Source organism: Cyprinodon variegatus, unplaced genomic scaffold, assembly GCF_000732505.1.
Source record: "Cyprinodon variegatus isolate N-32 unplaced genomic scaffold, C_variegatus-1.0 Scaffold93, whole genome shotgun sequence".
Taxonomy (NCBI): domain Eukaryota; kingdom Metazoa; phylum Chordata; class Actinopteri; order Cyprinodontiformes; family Cyprinodontidae; genus Cyprinodon; species Cyprinodon variegatus.
Genome location: NW_015150546.1, coordinates 1,484,023 through 1,504,501, shown reverse-complemented (window position 1 = coordinate 1,504,501; position 20,479 = coordinate 1,484,023). Strand labels below are relative to the sequence as shown.

Genomic DNA, 20,479 nt, shown 5'->3' with positions numbered 1-20,479 from the left:
AATAAATACGCACACAAAAAACATTTTACACCTGCATGGAATTACTTTTAAAATCACACGATACTTTTATTTTCCTAAATCCGAGTCACCGGAAGCAGTTTTATTTTTGCAGGTAACCAACTTCCTGTCCGAAACACCGAGGGTCGGAAGAGGAAGTAGACTCTACGTGCGCTCCTCAGGGCGACGTAAAAAAAAAAAAAAAACCCAAACAAGTAAGTCGTATTTCGCTTTATGTAATAATATAATCAAAAATGTATGTATTTAATCATTTTTTTCTTAAAGCATCCTGACTGAATAAAAACAGGCTGGTGTTAGCTGATATTGCTGAGGCTGTATGGAGCCCAGCCCATCGCGGCTGTCAGGTGTTATCAACATGAATGATGATGGAGCAGGCGAGGCTACAAACCTGATTTACGGTTACAAATCCGGTTTATTCACATTTAACTAATGGTTGAGGTATCATAAGGCTGTTATTCCATGCCTCTGCTATGGTTTTTACATTATGCTGGATTTGTAACCCCCTCTTTGGCATCCCTTACAGCTACTCTTTTATTGGACGCCTGCCATTATTTATTTATTTATATTTATTTAGAAATAATAGATGAAGGTAACACGTCTGGTGGCCGCACAGCGGTTTATTAAATATTTTGAAGCCAATAGGTATAATAACATGTTATAAATGAGTGATGTCAGGGCTCTCCAACGTGTTACAGCTGGTCTTTAAATTCAGAATAAATTAGTATATATATATATATATATGTATTCAAAATGTGGTAAATACTAGCTTTTAATTAGCTAGTTTTGATTAATGAATTTTATTTAATTATTCTAACAATCTCAAGGAAAAAGTCTTAAATATAATTTCTTTGTCTCTCGCTCTAAAACTGTGACTGGAGCGTGTAACTAAAGTAATTTCCCTCTTGAATTATTAAAGTATTTCTGATTCTGATTCTGATATATGCGAGCAGCCAATGGCGTAAATATCAGTAAGCAGAGACTGCAGTTGCTTAGGGGCCGCCAACCTCTTAGGTGCCCTGTCATGATCGGTTTAAGGAATCTGACCCACATGCAGAGAAACCACTCAGAGTACATGGGGAAAAGGTAAACAGGTGTATTTGATGTAATGTGTACAGGAATAGGATCTGGAACTCAGAAGGCTGGTGAACTGGAACTGGAAGGTCTGAAGGGGAGACCACAGTGATCAGTTCAGGGACCATGGGAAATTTGACTGAGACCTGAATAAAGCTGGAGCGGGACTCACGTTTGAGTGGTTTCTTATCAATCCTTGAATCCAGTCTGTGTGGGATTATCCAGAGAAGAGGGAACTCGTTGGAAAGCGGACAGGTAGACATACGTTGGACCCAGAGGAGTAATGGCACGGACTGTCACTTGGATTTCCGATGGGGACTTGAACGGATCATGCTGTGGTTTTCCCCTGCTCAGTGTGTACTCAGTAATTCCTTCCAGGGGAAGAAGGTCCAGGTATCCAGTTTTCACAGGTAGGCTTCCTGCCGAAGAGCAAAGACAAAAACACATAAGACTCAGAGAAACAAAGCTAGGTTAGACTCTGCTAATCTCAACTTGGCTAGAGTACCCAATATTGGCAAACACTCTGGCATCGAGGTAGTGACAGCCCACTGCTCAAATACTCCTCCAGTAATAAACCAACGAGCCGCAGGTGTGCAGGGAGGCCCAACGAGGACAGGGCACCACCTGGTGGTGGAGAGAGAAGAAACACACAAACAACCCACACAAACTGGATTCCTAACAGGCCCTGGTTGGCCCCCTATTTAATTGTGGACTAGGATGTCTCTTTGCAGATGTAATGGTGTGAAAAGTTTGTCTTAAACCCACCTGCTACCAGTTTGACTGACTGGACCGTATTTATACCGCAACACTTGCCAGATTTCAACAGTGAGCCATTTAAACACTACACCAATAGCAAAGCAGACAGTGGTACTTTTAATTACTATGTTAATTACTGTGTATAGTTCATTAGACGGTTGGTAGAAAATACACTCCTATAGTATTTTTCAAAGCGCAATAAAGATCTTAAAAGAATGATGTATTTGAGTATTTTATTTTTTACACTACGACTTGGAATTATGGGTAATCCAGAGCGTAGATTAAAACCATAACTGTTACGTACAATGTGTTAGCGACAATGGATACCAAAAAGAGGTACTTAAGCGGATTCCAGTAAAGAAAAAGGAAAGAAGAGCTGCTGGAAGAACGAAAAAAACTACATAGAATAAACACGTTCTTTCAAAGAACCGGTGAACGTTGTTGTTGCAGTGAGTGAAGATTGCAACCAGGAGATGAATGGAGAGAGCGTGGGTGAGGAGGGGGGCTGTGAAACTCGAGCTAGCCCGATAAGACTCATTTTACAGCAGAATATACTAAAGAGTATCCATATCTAGTGAAGGTGAAGAAGAATGATGAAATGATTAAATGTGTATTTATGGTGCACATTTTTGGGTTTGTTTACGGCACCGGTGGTTGACGTTGGCCAATTAGCTGAATTGGATATCCGATAAATGAATCCAATCCGGCATTCTGATCCTGTTAATCTTTTTTTTTTATTGATATTCACAGCAATAGTGAAGCGATCTAGTGACTTCAGTGTGCAGAGCATTCACAGTAGCTAGTGATGGTTTATATCCATGTCAGGTTTTTACCTTTTTGAACCGTGTCTATGTCAATCATGATACTTTTACTCACTTGGCAGTGTATACGGTTCATTCTTTTAAAAGTAGTATTGGATCTATGTTGGGTGTCGGCCGATCAGTTTGGAAAAAACTGGATCGGTGCATCTACTTTTTAACCCACTTGAATTCCCCTTTCGATAAATTTTCAGACATTAAATCTTGGATCTCTTAGCAGCTTAAGTTCCCATTAGAAACCATAAATATCAGCGCATATCTTCTGTCTTCATTACACTTTTTAGCTAAATCCCTGTATGGTCTTTCTCCAGCATATTCCCCTGTGCTTCTTCCACCTCTTCTACCAGGCTTAGTTCCTCAAATCAGCTTTTATTCTATTTGTTTTTATTGCTTATTGGAATGTAAAAGGTTGTAGCTGTTGTTTAAAAAAGGCCCAGAGACAGTTGTTTTTCATTGGAAAGAACTTTTTTAGGTTCGGCTTTGCAGTTTCTGTGCTTTGCATGTTAAACAGTCTCACTGAAAGGTGCTACATGTCGATCAAATGGTGTCAATGACCCAGTGAGAACAAAGGTACGGTTGGGTGGGTCAGTGAAACTGGATTTATTCATGTGTTTATAAGCCTAAACCCTTTAACACGATAGTTAGAACCATTAGGAGGTGAGGAGTCCATGGAGAATCATCTAAAACTGTTTTAGGTCTGATGTAATGAGTTATTATTGTTAGATTTTACAGCCCTCTCTACAGGGTTACTAATTGCTCTGGCTTGCATTTGTTTCCTGCAGACAGTGAGGATCCAGCGACCCGTAGCATCAGTAGCAATGAAGCTTCGACTTCACTTTGTAGTGGATCCCATGGGCTGGCTCTGCATCAGCATGGTGTTTGGGATCTGGCTCTACAACACCTTGTTCATCCCCAAACTGGTGCTGCTTCCTCACTACGATGAAGGCCACATCCCCTGGGCCTTAGTTGTTTGTAAGTATCACTGTTGATACTGTTTCTGTGAAAATGAGCAACGGTCCAAGAAACATCTCAGGCTCAGGAAGCCTTGTGTTTCTCTCTTTCCAAAGGTTATTACATAGCATCGGCTCTCTGCGTAGTGGCCCTGTTTAGAGCTTCCACTGCAGATCCCGGCCGTCTTCCTCTGGACCCACACATACCTCACTCTGGTAAGGAAAGCAGGAAAAAAGAAACTGTTGCTGCTTACTTTTGTCATCTTTAGCTGTAAAATCTTGTAGTCTATGATGAAATACCTGAAACTATGAATTATAGATTGCGCATTCTGATGTCTGTTTGTGTTGCAGAAAGAGAACACTGGGAGTTGTGCAATAAGTGCAACTTAATGAGACCTAAAAGGTCACACCACTGCAGCCGCTGTGGTCACTGTGTGCGCAGGATGGACCACCACTGCCCCTGGTGAGTACACAGCTACTACCTTACTGAGACTTATCTACGTCCAGTGTTATTAATAGGAATAGGATCTACCGACCTTCTGTATTAGCAGACTGAAAGAGTTGCAGTGCTTTCTATATTTTAAAACCACTAATTTATATCTGTTTAGATAACAATATAGATCTAGACCACTTTCTTAAGTGGAATTCAGGATAAAAAACATTCATTTGTGCAATTTGGACAGTGCATGAGACAAAAAAGAAATAAATAAACATGTAATAACATCAAAGACAAGATGATTCAAGAGGAAAATTTGATTGGGAGATTGAGGACCAAAATTCATGATAATAAAAACACAGAAAGACACTCCCGGGGAGTATCTTGTGATTAAAACATTATCCCGGGGAGTGGCGGCCTGGTGGTTAGGGCATAGGGCTTGAAATTCTGAGGTTGTGAGTTCCAAACCCACTCCCACACATTGCCCCTCTGGGTATCTGAGCAAGGCTTGAATCTTGCTGGAGAGGCACTCACTTTTAGGGGTTCTTGGTTTATCCTTGGATCCAGTTTGTGGGGGTTTAATCCAGAGAAAAGTGAACTCGTTGGAGAGCGGACAGGCAGACATACGTTGGATCCAGAGGAGTAAAGGTGCCGACTGTCACTTGGTTCTCCAGGAGTGGACTTGAACGGATCATGTGGTTGTTTTCCCCTTGCTCAGTGAGACTCAGGAATTCCTTCCAGGGGTAGAAGGTCCAGGCTCATCCAGTAACACAGGAAGTCTTCCTGTGGATGAACAAAAACAAAAAACAAGTTCAGACTCAGAGAAACAATGCTAAGGTTAGACTCTGCTAATCTCAGTTTGGTTAGAGTACCCAATACTGGCAAACACTCTGGCGTCGAGGTGGTGACAGCCAGCTGCTCAAGTACTCCTCTGGTAATGAGCCGCAGGTGGGCATGGAGGGCCAACGAGGACAGGGCACCGCCTGGTGGTGGAGAGAGGAAAACACAAATAACAACCCACACAAACTGGAACATTAATGACAATAAAAACACTGGAAAAATGGAAAAAAGATTACAGTTATCTTTAAAAAAACTCCCAAAAAAACAAGATAATCTGCATAGAATTTGAAAGTCGAATGGCTGTTGTTATAAAAGAATTTGCATGGCGGTTTGTTTTATAATATAGTAATATATTATGATATAGATATCTATTATACTTGACAAATACAAAAAAACGAACCTATAAAAAAACCTATGAATCACTGAATCGTAAACTGTGTGGAATTACTTTTTTATTTCGAACGCAGCTGCAGCTCCAGTATAAATCTACCAGTTCTGACTTTAAACAGACTGGGATTATTGCACAATCTACAAGCATAACTCAAATGCAGTCAGACTGGACTGTCTGGTCTTGTGAACAATTGTCTTATCTCATTTTGGTGTTAAACTTGATAGTAAAATTTTAACTCCTGGGTATGATTTGTTCTACACCCTTCTTTTGTAGCTCTGGCTGTATATTTGGTCTGAAGACCTTTGTAACTTCTAGCATGTTTTCTTCCAGGTTTCCTATTTATATAGTTTCACTTTTTGCTCCTCTGGCATCTGCCTGTACCTGCTTCTCCTGATAATCATAGTCTAACCCCATGACACCCAATTTAAAGGTCCAGGTTCCTTTTAAATTAGATCATGATAAAGAACAGAATCCTCATATATCAATATATGGAAAGATGATACTCAAGCTGGAAACTTTTTACTCGTTGAGATTGCCGACTGGCCGCCCTGACTCTTCGATGATGTCATCCAGTTAGACGTCCATCCTTATATCAAGAAAATGTAATAAAAGATTAAATCCTTACTCCCGTTTCCCTTTCTTTCAGGATCAATAACTGTGTTGGAGAAGACAACCACTGGCTCTTCCTGCAGTTGTGTTTTTATGCTCAGGTCCTCAGCTTTTTCACATTGGTGCTGGACTTTTGCCAGTACTATTATTTCCAGCCGCTGACAAGGCTAGACCAGGTGAGATAGAGGGTCTGCTTTCTTGCTACAGATTTACTAAATTTGTGGTATGTCATTTATAATTTGCAGCAAAATATAATGAAGCACAGCTAAACTGGAGTTGCTTATTGTATTTCCTGTTTTTTTTTTTTTTTGTCTTTTTGTTTCCAGGAAAGGTTTACAACGCGTCATGAACTGGCTCTGCTTCGAGTTTCTGCTGTCATGGGTGTGGTCATGTTTGGTGGCATGTCAAGCCTGTTTTATTCCCAGATGGCTGGCATCCTCTCTGTGAGTACTCCCACGGTCACTAACGGCCAAACTGCTGCTCCTCTGATGTCCGCTGTTAGTCTGTATTGAACTTGTTGTCATCCTGGTGAAGAGGTGTATATATAGAGACATTTTGACCCCAACAAACACTTGTTTCTCAAGTTAACGTTTGTTTTTATCCTGAATTCCAGTGAAGAATAACTTGGGTTCTGTTCCAGTTTTGTTCTTCACAGATCTTGTGAGGAATCTTGTTCTTAATTTTATTAATTGTTAAAAATTCAGGAAAGCTGTTGTTTCCTTGTAGCCGTTTTTTGTGTTAATTAAATGGCTTTTTCTCTCATCTTCCCTGTTTTGAAGGAGGCCTAAAAGAAATAGGATCCTGTTTTATTTTAAAGACGATTCAACTTCAAAAATCTAATTGTGTAAAGTAAAAGTTGTTAGATATATGGATTTTTTCAGTTTCCTTGAAAGGCTTTTTTCATATCTATTCATAGAATTATCATTACAGATAGTATAAGATTGCTTCTCCAACAGAATAAAACAGCCAATTATGGCATGGCGGAGAGAAAGGAAGTGAAGTCTTCTATGTGACAACATGCATGTGGATATAAAATACTGTGGGAGACTAGAAACAGCAGCCTGCTCTTACATTGCAGTATATCAGCTGACATTACAGAATATTGTGGATACAAACCAATGACATGCTAATGCTAAATATCAAAGAAAAATGAAAACAAAATGTAACCTGGTCTTACAGATGGGTTTAATCATTTATTATCTTTTTTAATTTAATGTTTGCACGATACATCATAATTTTTGCAAAGCCAACCATCAAAACCTACATTTCAGCGCTCTATTGTTTTGAACGTCCACTATCTACTGTGCTGAGAACCAACTGCTGTCATTCTAGGGCCTATTTCCTAGAGGTTTAATAAACTCGAATCCTCAACTCTGAATTGATCTAGCCTGAGGTTAGAACCTCGACAACGGCTGCTGTGAGTTAGTTTAATCAACTGTAAGTAGGTCCTCTCAGAGTTAAACACGTGCGTAACAAGTATGAAAAGCCACCATGACGACCGGCAACAGGAAGTGCCTACTTCACCCCACTGGAACTAGAGTTTTTAATGCAAAAATGAAAAAACACATTTGTGAAAGTGTTTAAAAGACAGAGAAACAGCACAACAGCTGCAAAGGAGAGGGAGATGGTGTAGGAGAAGAGTGCTGCTCAAATTAATGCATAGGTTTATGAAGTGGCCGTTTTAGTAAAAGCACTCTTCTCTCTGTTGTTCTATTTGTAGATCACTAAAATAAGATTCTTTCTAGTCAAAATCACTCTCCTAGTTGGAGCTGTAGTAAAAAGTTTTTCTAAATGATAAGTAAAAATTAAAAATGTACTTGTAAGGATTAAGTGTTTTATACCTAGAAATGTTTACACATTTTAAGCAGCAGTTTGAACTTTTACCAGCTTGACTGAATATTTATTTATGATATCTGAAACGTGTTTCTTTCTGATTAAAAGGAATACAAATTATGATCATTAACAATAGGAATGTGCAGAATGGTTATTTTGAAAAGGAGAAAATGTATTTTAGATATCAAAAATACATATTCAGACAAACTAATAAATATCAAAAACAGCCAGCTGTTGTCATTACGAGGGGGAAACTAGTTTACTGGTTAAATGGTAGTGAATTAATGTATTAAATTTGAAGATGAAGAATAAAAATGTCGACAGGTAGGTCCTGTTCATCGTTTCATCAGGCTCCGGTCTTGACTGTGCAGTCGATTTTATAATGCTGTTATCACACATCAATGTACTTTCACAGATATTAATTACTTATAAATAGCTGTTAAAGAAGCCATTGCTGCAAATGTGTGGACGGATGAGGTCGAGGATGTATGTGATGGAATGTGAGGCGAAACGGTAGCGCTAATAAAGATAACCGAATATCTTTATTATTATATTTAATTCTCTGAATGAATGCCGCTCGTTCTTTATTTGGATCCTTGTCAATAGGATATGCTATGTTTTTATTTTTAACATTCACTAGGTCTAAACGGACCTGTTCAAGGATTTCCTTTTTATTGTTCACACAAAACTATGACAGAACTCTCCTGAGCAAATCAGGAAATAAAGCAACTTGATTGACTGTAAGGAGAGCGGAGACAGAGGACTTTAGTGAACAAAACCTGCTTCCCACCAGGTTAGGTCTGGGTAGTAAGTTACTATGGCAACAGAAGCAGAGGTCGAGCAAACCCTCTTTGTGAACCGGAAAAAAACTGTTTCCCTGATTTCAGGTTTAGAAAATTCAGAGTAATTTCTAGTAAACCTGCTTTTTGAAATGGACCCCAGAATCCAAAATGAGAAGGCTACAACTTTTTTTTTTATACAAGTTTATAAATAACCGTTTCTTTTTTTCTTCTTTTTCACAGGACATGACCACCATTGAAAAAATGTCTCAGTTCTCCAGTGAAACGTGAGTTTGGTTTTATTCTGTCTGACTGATTTTCGCTGCTGGATAATGGTGCAATTTAAAATAAGCTCCTCTTAAGCTCCTCTTAAGAGCCTTAATGACCTTTAAACCACCACTATTTATTACCTCCACATTTAGGTTTATTTGAAGCATCCTTAATAAATACAGGATTTATTTATTATGACAGTTTAACTGGAGTAGCATTTTCTTGTAGGTTTCTATTATTAAATGAAAAAATTGCAAACATGTATTTGAAGTAATGACTATGATAGCTGAAATATTTGCACTTAAGGCTTTTTTTTGGTTTTATGTTGTGGAGAATTTGAGACTTTCAGCCAGTTATCAACTCCAGCATCATTAGCCTGCTGTATTTTCCATTCTGTAGTAGATAGTGCACAACATGGCAAGGTCAGCTTCACCTTCTTTAGCATGTAATAATGTAATTGTTTATGTTTTGTGACGCCCTCAAACTTATGCTGCCCTGGGATGCCGCCCCATGGAGCTGTGTTCCTCCAAAGGAGTCACCTGCTATAGGGTTGAAATTGTTACTATGTATGCAATTATATATTTTTTCTACCTGTTTTTTTTTTCTGTTCAGATATGGAACCAAAAGATCGTGGCAGTGGGCGCTCGCTGAAGTTTGTGGCACACGCTGGAAACTTCTATGGCTCCTCCCACTGCGCAGCAGACAGCCTCTGCAGGCGGGCCACCATTACCGCAGCCATGTATAGCCCTGCCACACTACATTTCCTCTGCTGCCTACACTCTCAGTAGAAGCTGCTATAGTTAAACACTCAACATACTCCTAAAAACCCCACAAATATATCTGCTACTATTCATCCTCTGCTGAGCTACAAGAGCGATCATGGTTTGTGAGCGGATATCTAATTTTATCCTTCTCTTTTGCTTAGATCTACTCTGTGTATTTTTTTTATCAAACAGGGTCACAAATACATTTTCAACTAATGCAAAATGTTTTATTTACTGTGAGTGCTATTTTTATCGTTTTGGGAGCTACCTTTGCTGGTAGCAATGCGACATCTCTCAGGACACGTCATAAAAAGCCTTCACTAGTTATCACAAGAACAAATCAGTTAGAAATGTTTGATTTCTGTGGAAAGTTTGTGCCTTTTTTTTGTTTTCGGGACTTTTTATTAGTCCTATTCTTCTTTTAAAGCGGTTCTTAGATAGGGTTACCCTCTAATGATTCATGAATGTTTTCTTCAAATGATATATTATAATTTTATCTATAATGTGTTTTGTTTTTAAAGGCAAGGCCACAGAGCAAAGTTGATACCTTGCTACTCAGAAGGAGATGTTATACGATTGCAGAGAGCTTTAAAGCAAAGAAAGGCTAATATAATCAATAATAAATAATCCTGCTGTAAAATATTAGTTTAATATTCACGGATCAGAAGATGATGTTCATTTTCTATTGTTTTTTTTTTTTCGAATTATGCTGTTAGAATCAGCTGTTTTTCTTAAAAGTTCAAGGTACAGTCATATATATACATATATAACTAAGTGTTCTGCTTTTGTTTTAGCTTCTAAAACCATCTTGATCAACAATACCTTGATGTTTGTGTGTCTATCTTTATGTACAGTCCCTTTAAGGACCCACTCTAAGCCTATCAAGGAGGTTGAGGTCGATACTCTGGACTCTGGAATAGTCTTACGGTAGTTTAACTCTAGACCACTTTGCTATATAGAGGAGCTCAGGATCAACTAATTGAATGCAAGGGATCCAGGGTTCTGGATACTAGCCCCAAATCATTGGCCATCTAACACAATCCTTGAAAGTTGGTATGAGATGTTTGCGTTGTTGGTATATTTGTATATGACCAAACATGTCTAATTTGGTCTCATTTGTGCAATGGCTTTTCTCGCACAGGTCTTTTGGTTAATCCAGGTACATCCTCAAGGTTTTCTCCAGGCAGGTCTTCCACACAAGCCATACTCGTTGAGTCTTTTTGTTTATTGTTTGACATCAAACACATTTAGCTCATGGATTTTGATTTCCTGGGATGTCTGTTATGAGTAGGGTTGGTAACTCCAAATAGCTTTGATTCCTAACAATGTTAATCTCTGTGGAATAATGAGTTTAAAATTAATTGGAAGTGTCACTAGACTCTTTTTGAGATTGATGGATTGCAGCAGTTCTGTCTCTCCATATCACCGCTTCTTTTTGCTCTTTGCTATTGTTTTAACACACACCTTTATTCACCAGACTGCCAAACAGTCAAACCCACACTTTAATGGAGGTAGTCAGACTTTCAAGTGATCCTTCGCACCTATGAAACAACTCCTGGCTGCAATTTTTTTTTAAATCTTAAATAATCTGGAAACAAATACTTAGTTTTTTAATCAAGTCATGTGGAAAATGTGTATTTATAAATGTGTAGGTTAAGTCAGTTTATTAGTGCTTACTAGAAATATATTTGACTAATTTTAACATAAAAAACTATACAAGCCACATTCTTAAGCTCTTCTTTTGAATAAATATAATTAATCATACTAATTACATTACAAATAATTGGAGCCGTTTTTCTGTAAGTTTTAGGAAATTTGAGTCTTGCCCTTTAGGTCAATTTTATATGCATATTTTGAATTAAAGTTTATATTTATATTCCAGATAGAGAGCTCAAAGACTGGTCATGTTGTAGAAACATAAATATAATTTTATTAAGCAGGCGTATAGGGGAAAAAAAAAAAAAAAAAAACAAGTACATGTACAATCTAAAAGACAACAGCCAGAGGTTTCAGAGAAAAAACAATTTCTAATTAAACTGAAGGACAGTCATTTAATTCTGTTAATGTAGAGCATTTAAACCCACTCCACTTAATCTAAATTATCTTAGTTTTGTAGACTGAGAGGAAATAAAATTATTTTATCGTTGATTTTCTTTTATTTTTCAGTTTTTAGATGGGGCTAACAGTGGCTAACAGATAGCCAGATATTCTGGGCTACAGCTTGCTAACCACCTTTTGCTACAATTACCTAATTGCTCTGTATGCTAACACGGGCTAAAATTGGCGTGCTAGCACAGAGTGAATTATTATTAATTATTATTATTATTAGTTTGTGAATTGCTCTATGCTAACACAGATATTTTTGGTGCTAACAGATAGCATGGAATCATTATAATTGTGTGTTTCTTGCTGTTTGGGTAGTAAACTCTAGTTTGCTCTGTTAATTTGACATATTTATGATAGCTATGTTAGATTGCCCCTTGAAAAAGCTTGGGATTTTACTGAATTATTTACAAAAATAAATATTGTTATAGTAATGCTAAACTTGTATGTTAACAAAGCATAATGTGTGTGGAGTAGTTTTAAGTGCCTGTCTAGGTCACCTTTTTTTTTTTTTTTAAACTTTTTATGTTATTTAACCATCACTGTACAGTCCACACTGACCAAAGATCTGGGAAAGCGTTGCAATAAATAGCAAGCATTTATTAAATGCATGTTTCACCCAATTTTTAAAGGTAGCAGTTTTATATTATGCACTGAATATCTAGCTAGCACACAGTCTGTTTTAATATGACTTCATTTTGAAAGCAAAACCTTTTAAAGAGATGTTGTCATTAATGGGAGATATGTATTTGAATTTGCATGAGCATAATTTTATGTTTGCAAATTGATTTTTGTTGTGTTAAGGTATTGGATGCTTGTGAGATTTTTTAAATCATTATTTCTTGGTGTTTTGGGATACAATGAAAGGAAAAAATGTATGGTTGATTTCTAAAAGGTTGTTTTATTTTCCTATTATTTATTTAGTTTAAAATATTTGAGAGCAATAAACATTGTTTTTTTCTTATTTCTGTTTTTACTGTTATTTTATTTTGTTATCATAAAGTTTACAGCTATTATTGACATTAAACCTGTGTACGGCTGCCAAGCTTATAACTACATGTCATTGCCTTGTACTGCATTGCTGGAAAATGTAGATGTGAACATTTCCGAGAGGCAGCTGTTGCTTGGCATCCCACAGGGATGAGAGTTTGGACCGTTGCATTTTCTTTTTATGTTTCGTAATGCATAGTTTTAAAGCCTTATTTGGTTTGAAGTCAGACCTCAAACACTGGAATACTTTTTGTGAATGTGTTTCCAATTAGTTTATAAATCTTATGAAAAGTTGCCAACTTATTACGTTACGAATTGTGAATTTAGGAAATGTAAAGTTATTCATTTTTGAATAAATTACGTTCAGAATAACTTTTTTGTCAAATTTGTTCTTTTTTTTATTTTGGAGCATATAGTCTTTATGTACATTTTTGTAAAATGTATTTGCAACGAAAATATTTATTTTTTGCTTTGTTTATGCTATTTGTCACACATTAATGTTATTATCAGATTATTATCAAAAACATTTCAGTAAGAAGATACAAAAAGATAAGTTAATAAAGTAGAAAATATGTTCTCAAATAAGATTTATAAAGCTATATAACCTTAGCCAGCTGGTGGTAAATTGATAGCCTTGGGCATTTTGTCTTTTATATTACAATTGATAATAAAAAAACGTTTAAGCATATAAAAACCTTGAGGGGAAATACTAAATAACAAATATAATTGTTAATAATAAATAACTAATAATAATTACTGAATTCATTCCAATTCAACATAAACCTATTTATGTTCAGACTGTAATTCAAAATAAAAATAAAACACATTTATCTTTGTGTTTGAAACAACACAAAAACGGAAAAGTTAGAGCAGTTGTCTATTTCTGCAAGGTGACATTTTAAAGTTGTGGAACTCAAACTCTTGGAATACAAATAAATATTCTGAAGGATTAATTATATTCTAAGCTTTATTTTAAATACTCAGAAAATTAGGCTGAAAACCAGAAACGTGTCAAATGTTCAGGAGAATATAGCTGATATATGGTGTTAGATCAGCTATTTAAAAAAACAAAAGAATTTTTTATGGATTAATTTTACCATATTTTATAAGTAAGGTATGTTTTTATTTTAGAATTTAAATATGAAGCCAAAAATGGAAAAAGAAGAATCTTCACAAAAAGAAAAATAAACCTCCTGTAATTCAATAATTAGCTTTATGATTAATATCTATACCTTCTTATGGATTTCGGGACTAATCAAAAAGACAAATGTATTAAGCAAAACTTTTTCTGTTTGAATGATTATCTGGAATGTTGCACAAGTGGCCAGAGACATCAGCTGAGCTGTTTCTAATCAGTCATTGTCCTAAGAGGTCTCGATGCGGCAACAAATAGGTGCACCACATGTGAACGCGTGTCATGTTAAAAGCATAGAATGTGCCAACCTTAAACACGATCGCTCCCAATTGTTCTCAGTTTGAGGAGGTCATGACACCCCAGCATGCTCAGGGAGAAAAAAATCAGTTAATCTCTTCACAACATTTGCGGTTATCATCCACACTTGTGGTATTATGTGTTGAATTACACAGTTTGATTTGATTTAATGGCTCCTTCTTATGTTTATTGTTAGTATTAATAGCATTACTTTTTTCAAAATGACCACAAAGAGAAGCTGCCTTTAAAGTAGCTAATAAAGAAAAAAGAGGCAAAATATCCAGTCAGCTTGCTGGGGTCTTAATAAGGATTAATGTCACAAAAACATGGGCTATGTTACAAAACTGCTCACATACAATTTGTCAGCTTTGACTCTCATGATAGCATTTAAAGGATCCAGCGTAGATAATAGCGGTCTTCTGTTGTGTGTTTCTAATCTGTTATAATGGCTGGGTCTGCTGGGCTAATTAGATAAATGACCACCTGCTCTTTCTGTCATCTATGACATCTGGTTGAACAAAAGAAAATAATTAGCCACATGCCTAATAAACAGCTACGCCCCGAACTGTTACATCTCAGATGCATGTTTACCTGTCTAGGATTGGAGTTTTGTGGCTTGGCGTGCTTTACTGCTATTTTGTGAAGCTTAGACGAGGATTAAAGTCTCAGAATTTATTATTGGATCACTAGCCATGAGGCGCATGATTATTTTGGGATATCTGTCCATGTTAGCCATGGATCCAGTAAGGATACACGTTGCTTTAGTTTTCAAGCAAAGATCTTCCAAATTTGCATTTAGGATTATTCTTTCTTGCAAAAGCTAAATATTGTCTTTAAATTTGAAGTTTAGCTGTTATTATAAATGATAGCTGTTTTTTCTCCCTGTTAAAAGCAAAGGCCATAGTAGATTTTTTTCAGGTGCCGCGTTTTTCCAGTTTGCAGCTCCGGATGCTGAACTTCCTGTACACTGAGGTTATTGATTGGCCTATTGATTTTCAAACACTGTGTCTTCGTAGAAAGTAGAAATCCAATTAAAAGTTGCACTTAAAAAAAATCTAATCCCATCAAGACGATGAAATGTATCGATTTCAACATTAAAATCAATAAGATGTGCGCTGCTGTCCTGCAGGGACTCCAGCATTTTCCTTTTTTTGCTCACTGAAGGACTGAAGTGCACAGATTCTTTTTGTGTTTTAAGAAAACAATAGATTTATACTTCAGTTCACATTTATGTCCTGTAAACACACACATTTGTTCTCTTTTGTTTGGATCTTGGAGAGTTTGTGTTTTATGCTGACACTGACAGTATTGCTTAGTGAACTTTTTAATTCAACCATTTGTTCTGTATTTTGCATTGCATTAAGTTTTTCTAACATGTATGCTGAGTAAATCTGACTCTGAAATCATACAAAAATAAGAATAGATCCATCCTAACTGTGGGTTTAAAACCTGATTTTGTCGTCTTTTGTCTCAGGATAGTTTAGCTCCTGGCTTAGACCACGGCAGTAGTGATGCATCTGAATAACCTTTACCTCTCACAGCTTTTTGGACAGATGATTGTTTACACCCCTATAAAACTTTCCAAACACAGTGGCTAATAGAACTAAGATTCTGCAAATATTCTTATAGATATATATGAAAGTTTTTTTTATTTTTGAGGATTTTTGTATTAACAAAAATGTCAATCAAACTAAAAAGTTTTCTTAAAGATATTAAATTATATGAGCAGTGCTTCTGGCCACAAATTAATTCCTTAAATAAAGAAACACTTTTGTTTGTTTTTGAATTCAGCCTTCTTGGTTTCTAATGTCACACATGTGAGATAACATATGCTAAGTTCATTTTTCCAAGTCCACCCACCGTCGCCGTGGGGAAATCCAGCTGCCACCGAAAGGTCTCGCTGAGGAGGATTGGAATCTGGATGGAAAGAAAAACTCTTTTCAAACAGCATTAGGACAGCATTTACATGGACACGCAATGACGCTTAATTTATGGATACAAAAACAACAACACAGAGCTGGTACAAACATCTAAAGATGACTCAATACCAACTTCATTGTTGAAGCTGAGAGTTTCTGTTGATTTTTGATGACGGACAAAAATCATTTATTGTTGTTCTGACTGATGTGATCAGGTACATGATCCGTGTGGTGACCATACAGTGCCTAACAGAGTTTTTTTTGTTTGTTTTTAATAAAAATTAACTTTTAACTTTTTTAACCACAAAGTTCATTTTATTTTGTGAGTGAATGAGCCTTTATGTGAGGTGGAAGATAAATATTCAATTTTCTGTCACCCCTAGGGTGGTCACGAGGGGTGCTGGTGCCTATGTCCAGCTGTCTACGGGCGAGAGGCGGGGTACACCCTGGACAGGTCGCCAGTTCATCGCAGGGCAACGCAGTAACAAACAACCATTCACACACCAATTAACCTAACAGCCAAGTTTTTGGACTGTGGGAGGAAGCCGGAGTACCCGGAGAGAACCCAAGCATGCACAGGGACAACATGCAAACTCCATGCAGAAAGAGCTGGGCCAGGAATCAAACATCTTCTTGCTGCAAGGCGGCAGTGCTACTCACTGCTCCACTGAGCAGGCCAAGGAAGATAAATAGAAATGCTTTTTTTTAGTGTTGTCAGAATGAGTAAAAATCATATTTTGGCCTATTAAAAAAGGTATAGTGGAGGATGTTCTTTTTCCGGACAGATTATCAAAATAAGCGGTCCCCGTAATTGTCAATCATTCTGGTGATATGCTTACCTTAGACCGTCCTACGTCCTCATCCCTAGTGGTTATCTTTAACTGCCCATGCATACTTTCAGGTGTATATGTGTGTGGTGAGCTATGGCTTGAGCCAATTATTGAAGCTCGCCTTTCTTTAAAAATGGCCCAGGGTCATAAGAGCGGAAAAATTGCAAACCTTCTTTTGAAAAAGTAAGCTTGTATGGGCGATGCAAACAGCAACTTTTAAACAGAGAGTGCATGAGCTCATGCATGCTCTCACATGCGTTTAATAGGCGTTCCCTCTCAGCAAGTACAGGGTTGTGCATGTGCGGTTTTTTTTAAAGTGGAGAGAATTCTGTTCTTTTATTTAAAAATTTGAAAAATACTCATTTTTTTGCAATAACAGGTGCTAAATTTAGGAAACAACATATTAGAGGGTTTGAAAAGGCTTTAGAATGATGTAAAGGTGCATCTTTTTAGCAGGAAAACAACTGGAATCATTCAGCAAGAGCACCAATGGAATGGTTAATTTTAAGTCATTTTAATGTGTTAAAATGGCTTTTCATTATCTTTCACGGTCAGGATAGAAGACAGGAGAGAAACTGACTCCTTTAAAAGATTAAAATATTATCTGGCAGCCAGAAAGCAAAGCATCAATTGTTTTTAATTATATTTTTGCCTTACTCTTACATATTACACGGCTGTTATAAAGGGGAGAGAAACAAGAGGGTGTAAGTGTGGGGGTGGGGTTGTTTAAGGTCAAAGGGTCAGAGTACTTTTAATTAACAAAGTCAGGTTCGAGTCACTGGTCAATCTGTTGCTGATCCCTTTTTTTTTTTTTATTTCCCATGATGCAGCTTGGTGAAGGACTGGCCTACATGTGGCTCAGCATGCCTGTAACGATGCCCCCTTTGATTAGCTGTGCTGTCTCCCACTGGGGCAAAAAGCGTGCTCAGTGATGGCTGGGAAACGGGCAGAGAGGTCCATCAAATGGCAACTTTGTTATGACATATCGGCCAGGACGTGGTGGATGGTAAGTCAAGAGCTCTAACCTGATCTAAAAAAAAATAAAAAATCTAAATATATTTTCTTGGGATAGAAGTGTTAAAGTTTCTAGACTTGATCATTGTTGCTGTGACTAATGAGAGTAAAACTATAACTCACATGCTTGATTTTGGCTTTAGACATCTAAACATTTAGAGGTTAAATGCACAACAGAGTTGAACACAAAAAGTGTTATCTTTTTTTTTAACTGAGAGGAGTAACTGAAGGACAAATCCAGACTTTCTGTTTAAGAGCTTTCCTCAAGTGCACCTCTCTCCTCAGCCTCAGCTGTGTTAATTTAAAGCTGGACAAAGAGCTCTTGTCCTGCCCGCGCCTTTCCCAGGCTGAAGAGGCAACGCAGGCAGACATTTCTTTCTGAATATTTATTTATTCATCTGACCACAGGCGAGCTTTTATCGTGCACCATCTCCAGGGTTTAAGTTAAGGCTGGATTCTTTGCTGTGGGTTGCGCTGCTGGTGCTGTTATCTTCAGTTTTAATACGTCCCATGTTTTGGCTCTGCTTTAGTGACAGATTCACTTGCTTTTGCTTTTTGGGGGTATTTATTTCAGTTCTCATTTTAAAGTAGGCTTTGAACGTTCAGTGGTTCCAAAAGGTCAGGCCAGGAGTATGGATGAGGTCACATATGGGTGAATTTGAAATGCTGAGATCCTTTTAAGAAATCAAATGAAGGACGATAAGCAGCGAAAAAGTAAAGCAGATTTAAACTTTAATCTTTTCAAAATGATGAAAAAAATAGCACAATCTCATGAGATCAGATGCCCTTTTTTTCTAATGTCATAGAATCCCTGTTAAACTTGGAGGTTCTTTTTATTTATCAATATATTAAATCAATAGTTGCGATTCAGCTGAAAAATGAAAACATTTTATCATCGGCCTTGAAGCATTTTTTTAGCTGCAGTTTGTCACATTACAGCCAGATCCTGTCTCACAAACTGAGAGATCTGAATTCTACTTTTTTTTTTTTTATTAAAAGGCAGCTTTTATCTTAAAAATGTGTCCTTTGAAAACATGTTTCCTTGTTGAACATGATGGAAATTAAATGTTTTTTTCAAACCTTAGCCTTCATCCTATTAAAAGATGCTCTTAAAATCACAGAGATGTTCAGCATAATGTCATATTATCATATAATTAGAAACAATGTACGGTAAAATAAAATATAGAAATAAAATACATATATATATTTTTAAATATATATTAGTTTAAAAACTACGGAAGAGGATTAGGGCCACTGAAAAAAAAAAAGTAAACTGATTTTTAAATTTTATTTCATTTTAGTATGGGAAAAAAGTCAGAATTCCGACTTTTTTCTCAGAATTTTAGATTTTAATGTAGATGGGCACCATGAAGGAAGAGATGTGTGAGCACTCAGCTTCACTGACAAAGATGTGAGTTGTTTGAGAGGGCCACTAACACATTGGTGGAAAATGACGGAATTAGGCAACTTTTTACGTGCCCGAGGGGTCTCCTCATTAATGGAGGAGCAGAAGGTGATTAAAACAAGAGAGCTAGTCTCTAAAACAGACACGGCTATGGCTTGATGCTAACATGTTTGTTATCTGTCAGAATTCTGAGATTAAAGTCAGAATTCTGAGAAAAAAGTCAGAATTCTGAGATTAAAGTCAGAATTCTGACTTTTTTCCCCATACTAAACTGAAATAAAATTTAAAAATCAGTTAACTTTTTTTATTTTTTGGGGTGACCCAAATCCTCTTCCTTAAAAAACATATATAACAACCACAATCAATAAATTGAACTCTATATATCTGTGTGAAACAGCTCCTTCACTTAATGGTGGAAATACAGCATTATTGAGATTTTGATTGAGTTTAAAAGTAAAGGTTGGTTGAGCTTTAACCAAGTAGCTCAATTCTATCTACATTATATTGCCAAAAGCATTCACCATCCATCCATTTTCTGTCGCAAGGGGTGCTGGATCCTGTCTCCAGGCGAGGGTACTTGCAGGGTACACACTGGATAGGTCGCCAGTCTATTGCAGGGCAACACAGAGACAAACAATTATTCACACACACACTCACACCTAAGGAGAATCTAGAGAAGCCATTTAACCTAATAGTCATGTTTTTGGGCTGTGGGAGGATGTCGGAGTACCCAGAGAGAACATGCAAGCTCCATGCAGAAAGACCCCGGGCTGAAAATCAAACCCTTAACCTTCTTCTGCGCCATTGAGCAGCCCAGGTTCAGTAACATCCTACTCCTAATCCACAGAGGTTCACTATGATGCTCCCGATCCTTTTATAGCTAGAACAGCTTCAGATCCTCTGGGAAGGCCGTCCATAAGGTTTAGGGGTGTGTTTATAGGAATTGTTGACCATTCTTCCAGAAGCTCATTTGTGAGGTCACACACTGATGTTAGACAAGAAGGCCTGGCTCTCAGTCCCTGCTTTAATTCATCCCATATTTTTTTTTATTGGGTTGAGGTCAGGACTCTGCCATTCGTGTCTTTATGGACATTGCTTTGTGCTCTGGTCCACAGTCATGGTTGAAGAGGAGAGGAGGGGGCCATGTCCAAACTGCCAAACCCAGACTCATCAATCAGATTTTCAAATGGATAAGCACGACCTGTCCCTCTAGAGACTCCAGCAGCAGGATGCTCTATACCACTGCATCTG

The 20,479-nt window shown here is 37.2% G+C and overlaps 1 protein-coding gene across 1 annotated transcript; it reads left to right on the top strand.

Moving 5' to 3' along the window:
* The first annotated feature begins 128 nt into the window (after nt 1–128).
* On the top strand, nt 129–12,952 carry zdhhc21 (zinc finger, DHHC-type containing 21). The gene is made up of 8 exons (XM_015373806.1): nt 129–212; nt 3,446–3,635; nt 3,731–3,829; nt 3,965–4,076; nt 5,927–6,065; nt 6,216–6,332; nt 8,745–8,788; nt 9,384–12,952. Exons 2-8 carry the CDS (start codon nt 3,482–3,484, stop codon nt 9,514–9,516), a joined length of 798 nt encoding a protein of 265 aa, XP_015229292.1. The 5' UTR covers nt 129–212; nt 3,446–3,481; the 3' UTR covers nt 9,517–12,952.
* Nucleotides 12,953–20,479: the final 7,527 nt, after the last annotated feature.

What these genes read in the sequence shown, in the direction of transcription:
- zdhhc21 (XM_015373806.1), top strand. Translation starts at nt 3,482, where the DNA reads ATGAAGCTTCGACTTCACTTTGTAGTGGATCCCATGGGCTGGCTCTGC. An exon ending in ATGGACCACCACTGCCCCTG is followed by an intron (nt 4,077 to 5,926) that starts GTGAGTACACAG and finishes CCTTTCTTTCAG; the next exon opens with GATCAATAACTGTGTTGGAG. An exon ending in TCTCAGTTCTCCAGTGAAAC is followed by an intron (nt 8,789 to 9,383) that starts GTGAGTTTGGTT and finishes TTTTCTGTTCAG; the next exon opens with ATATGGAACCAAAAGATCGT.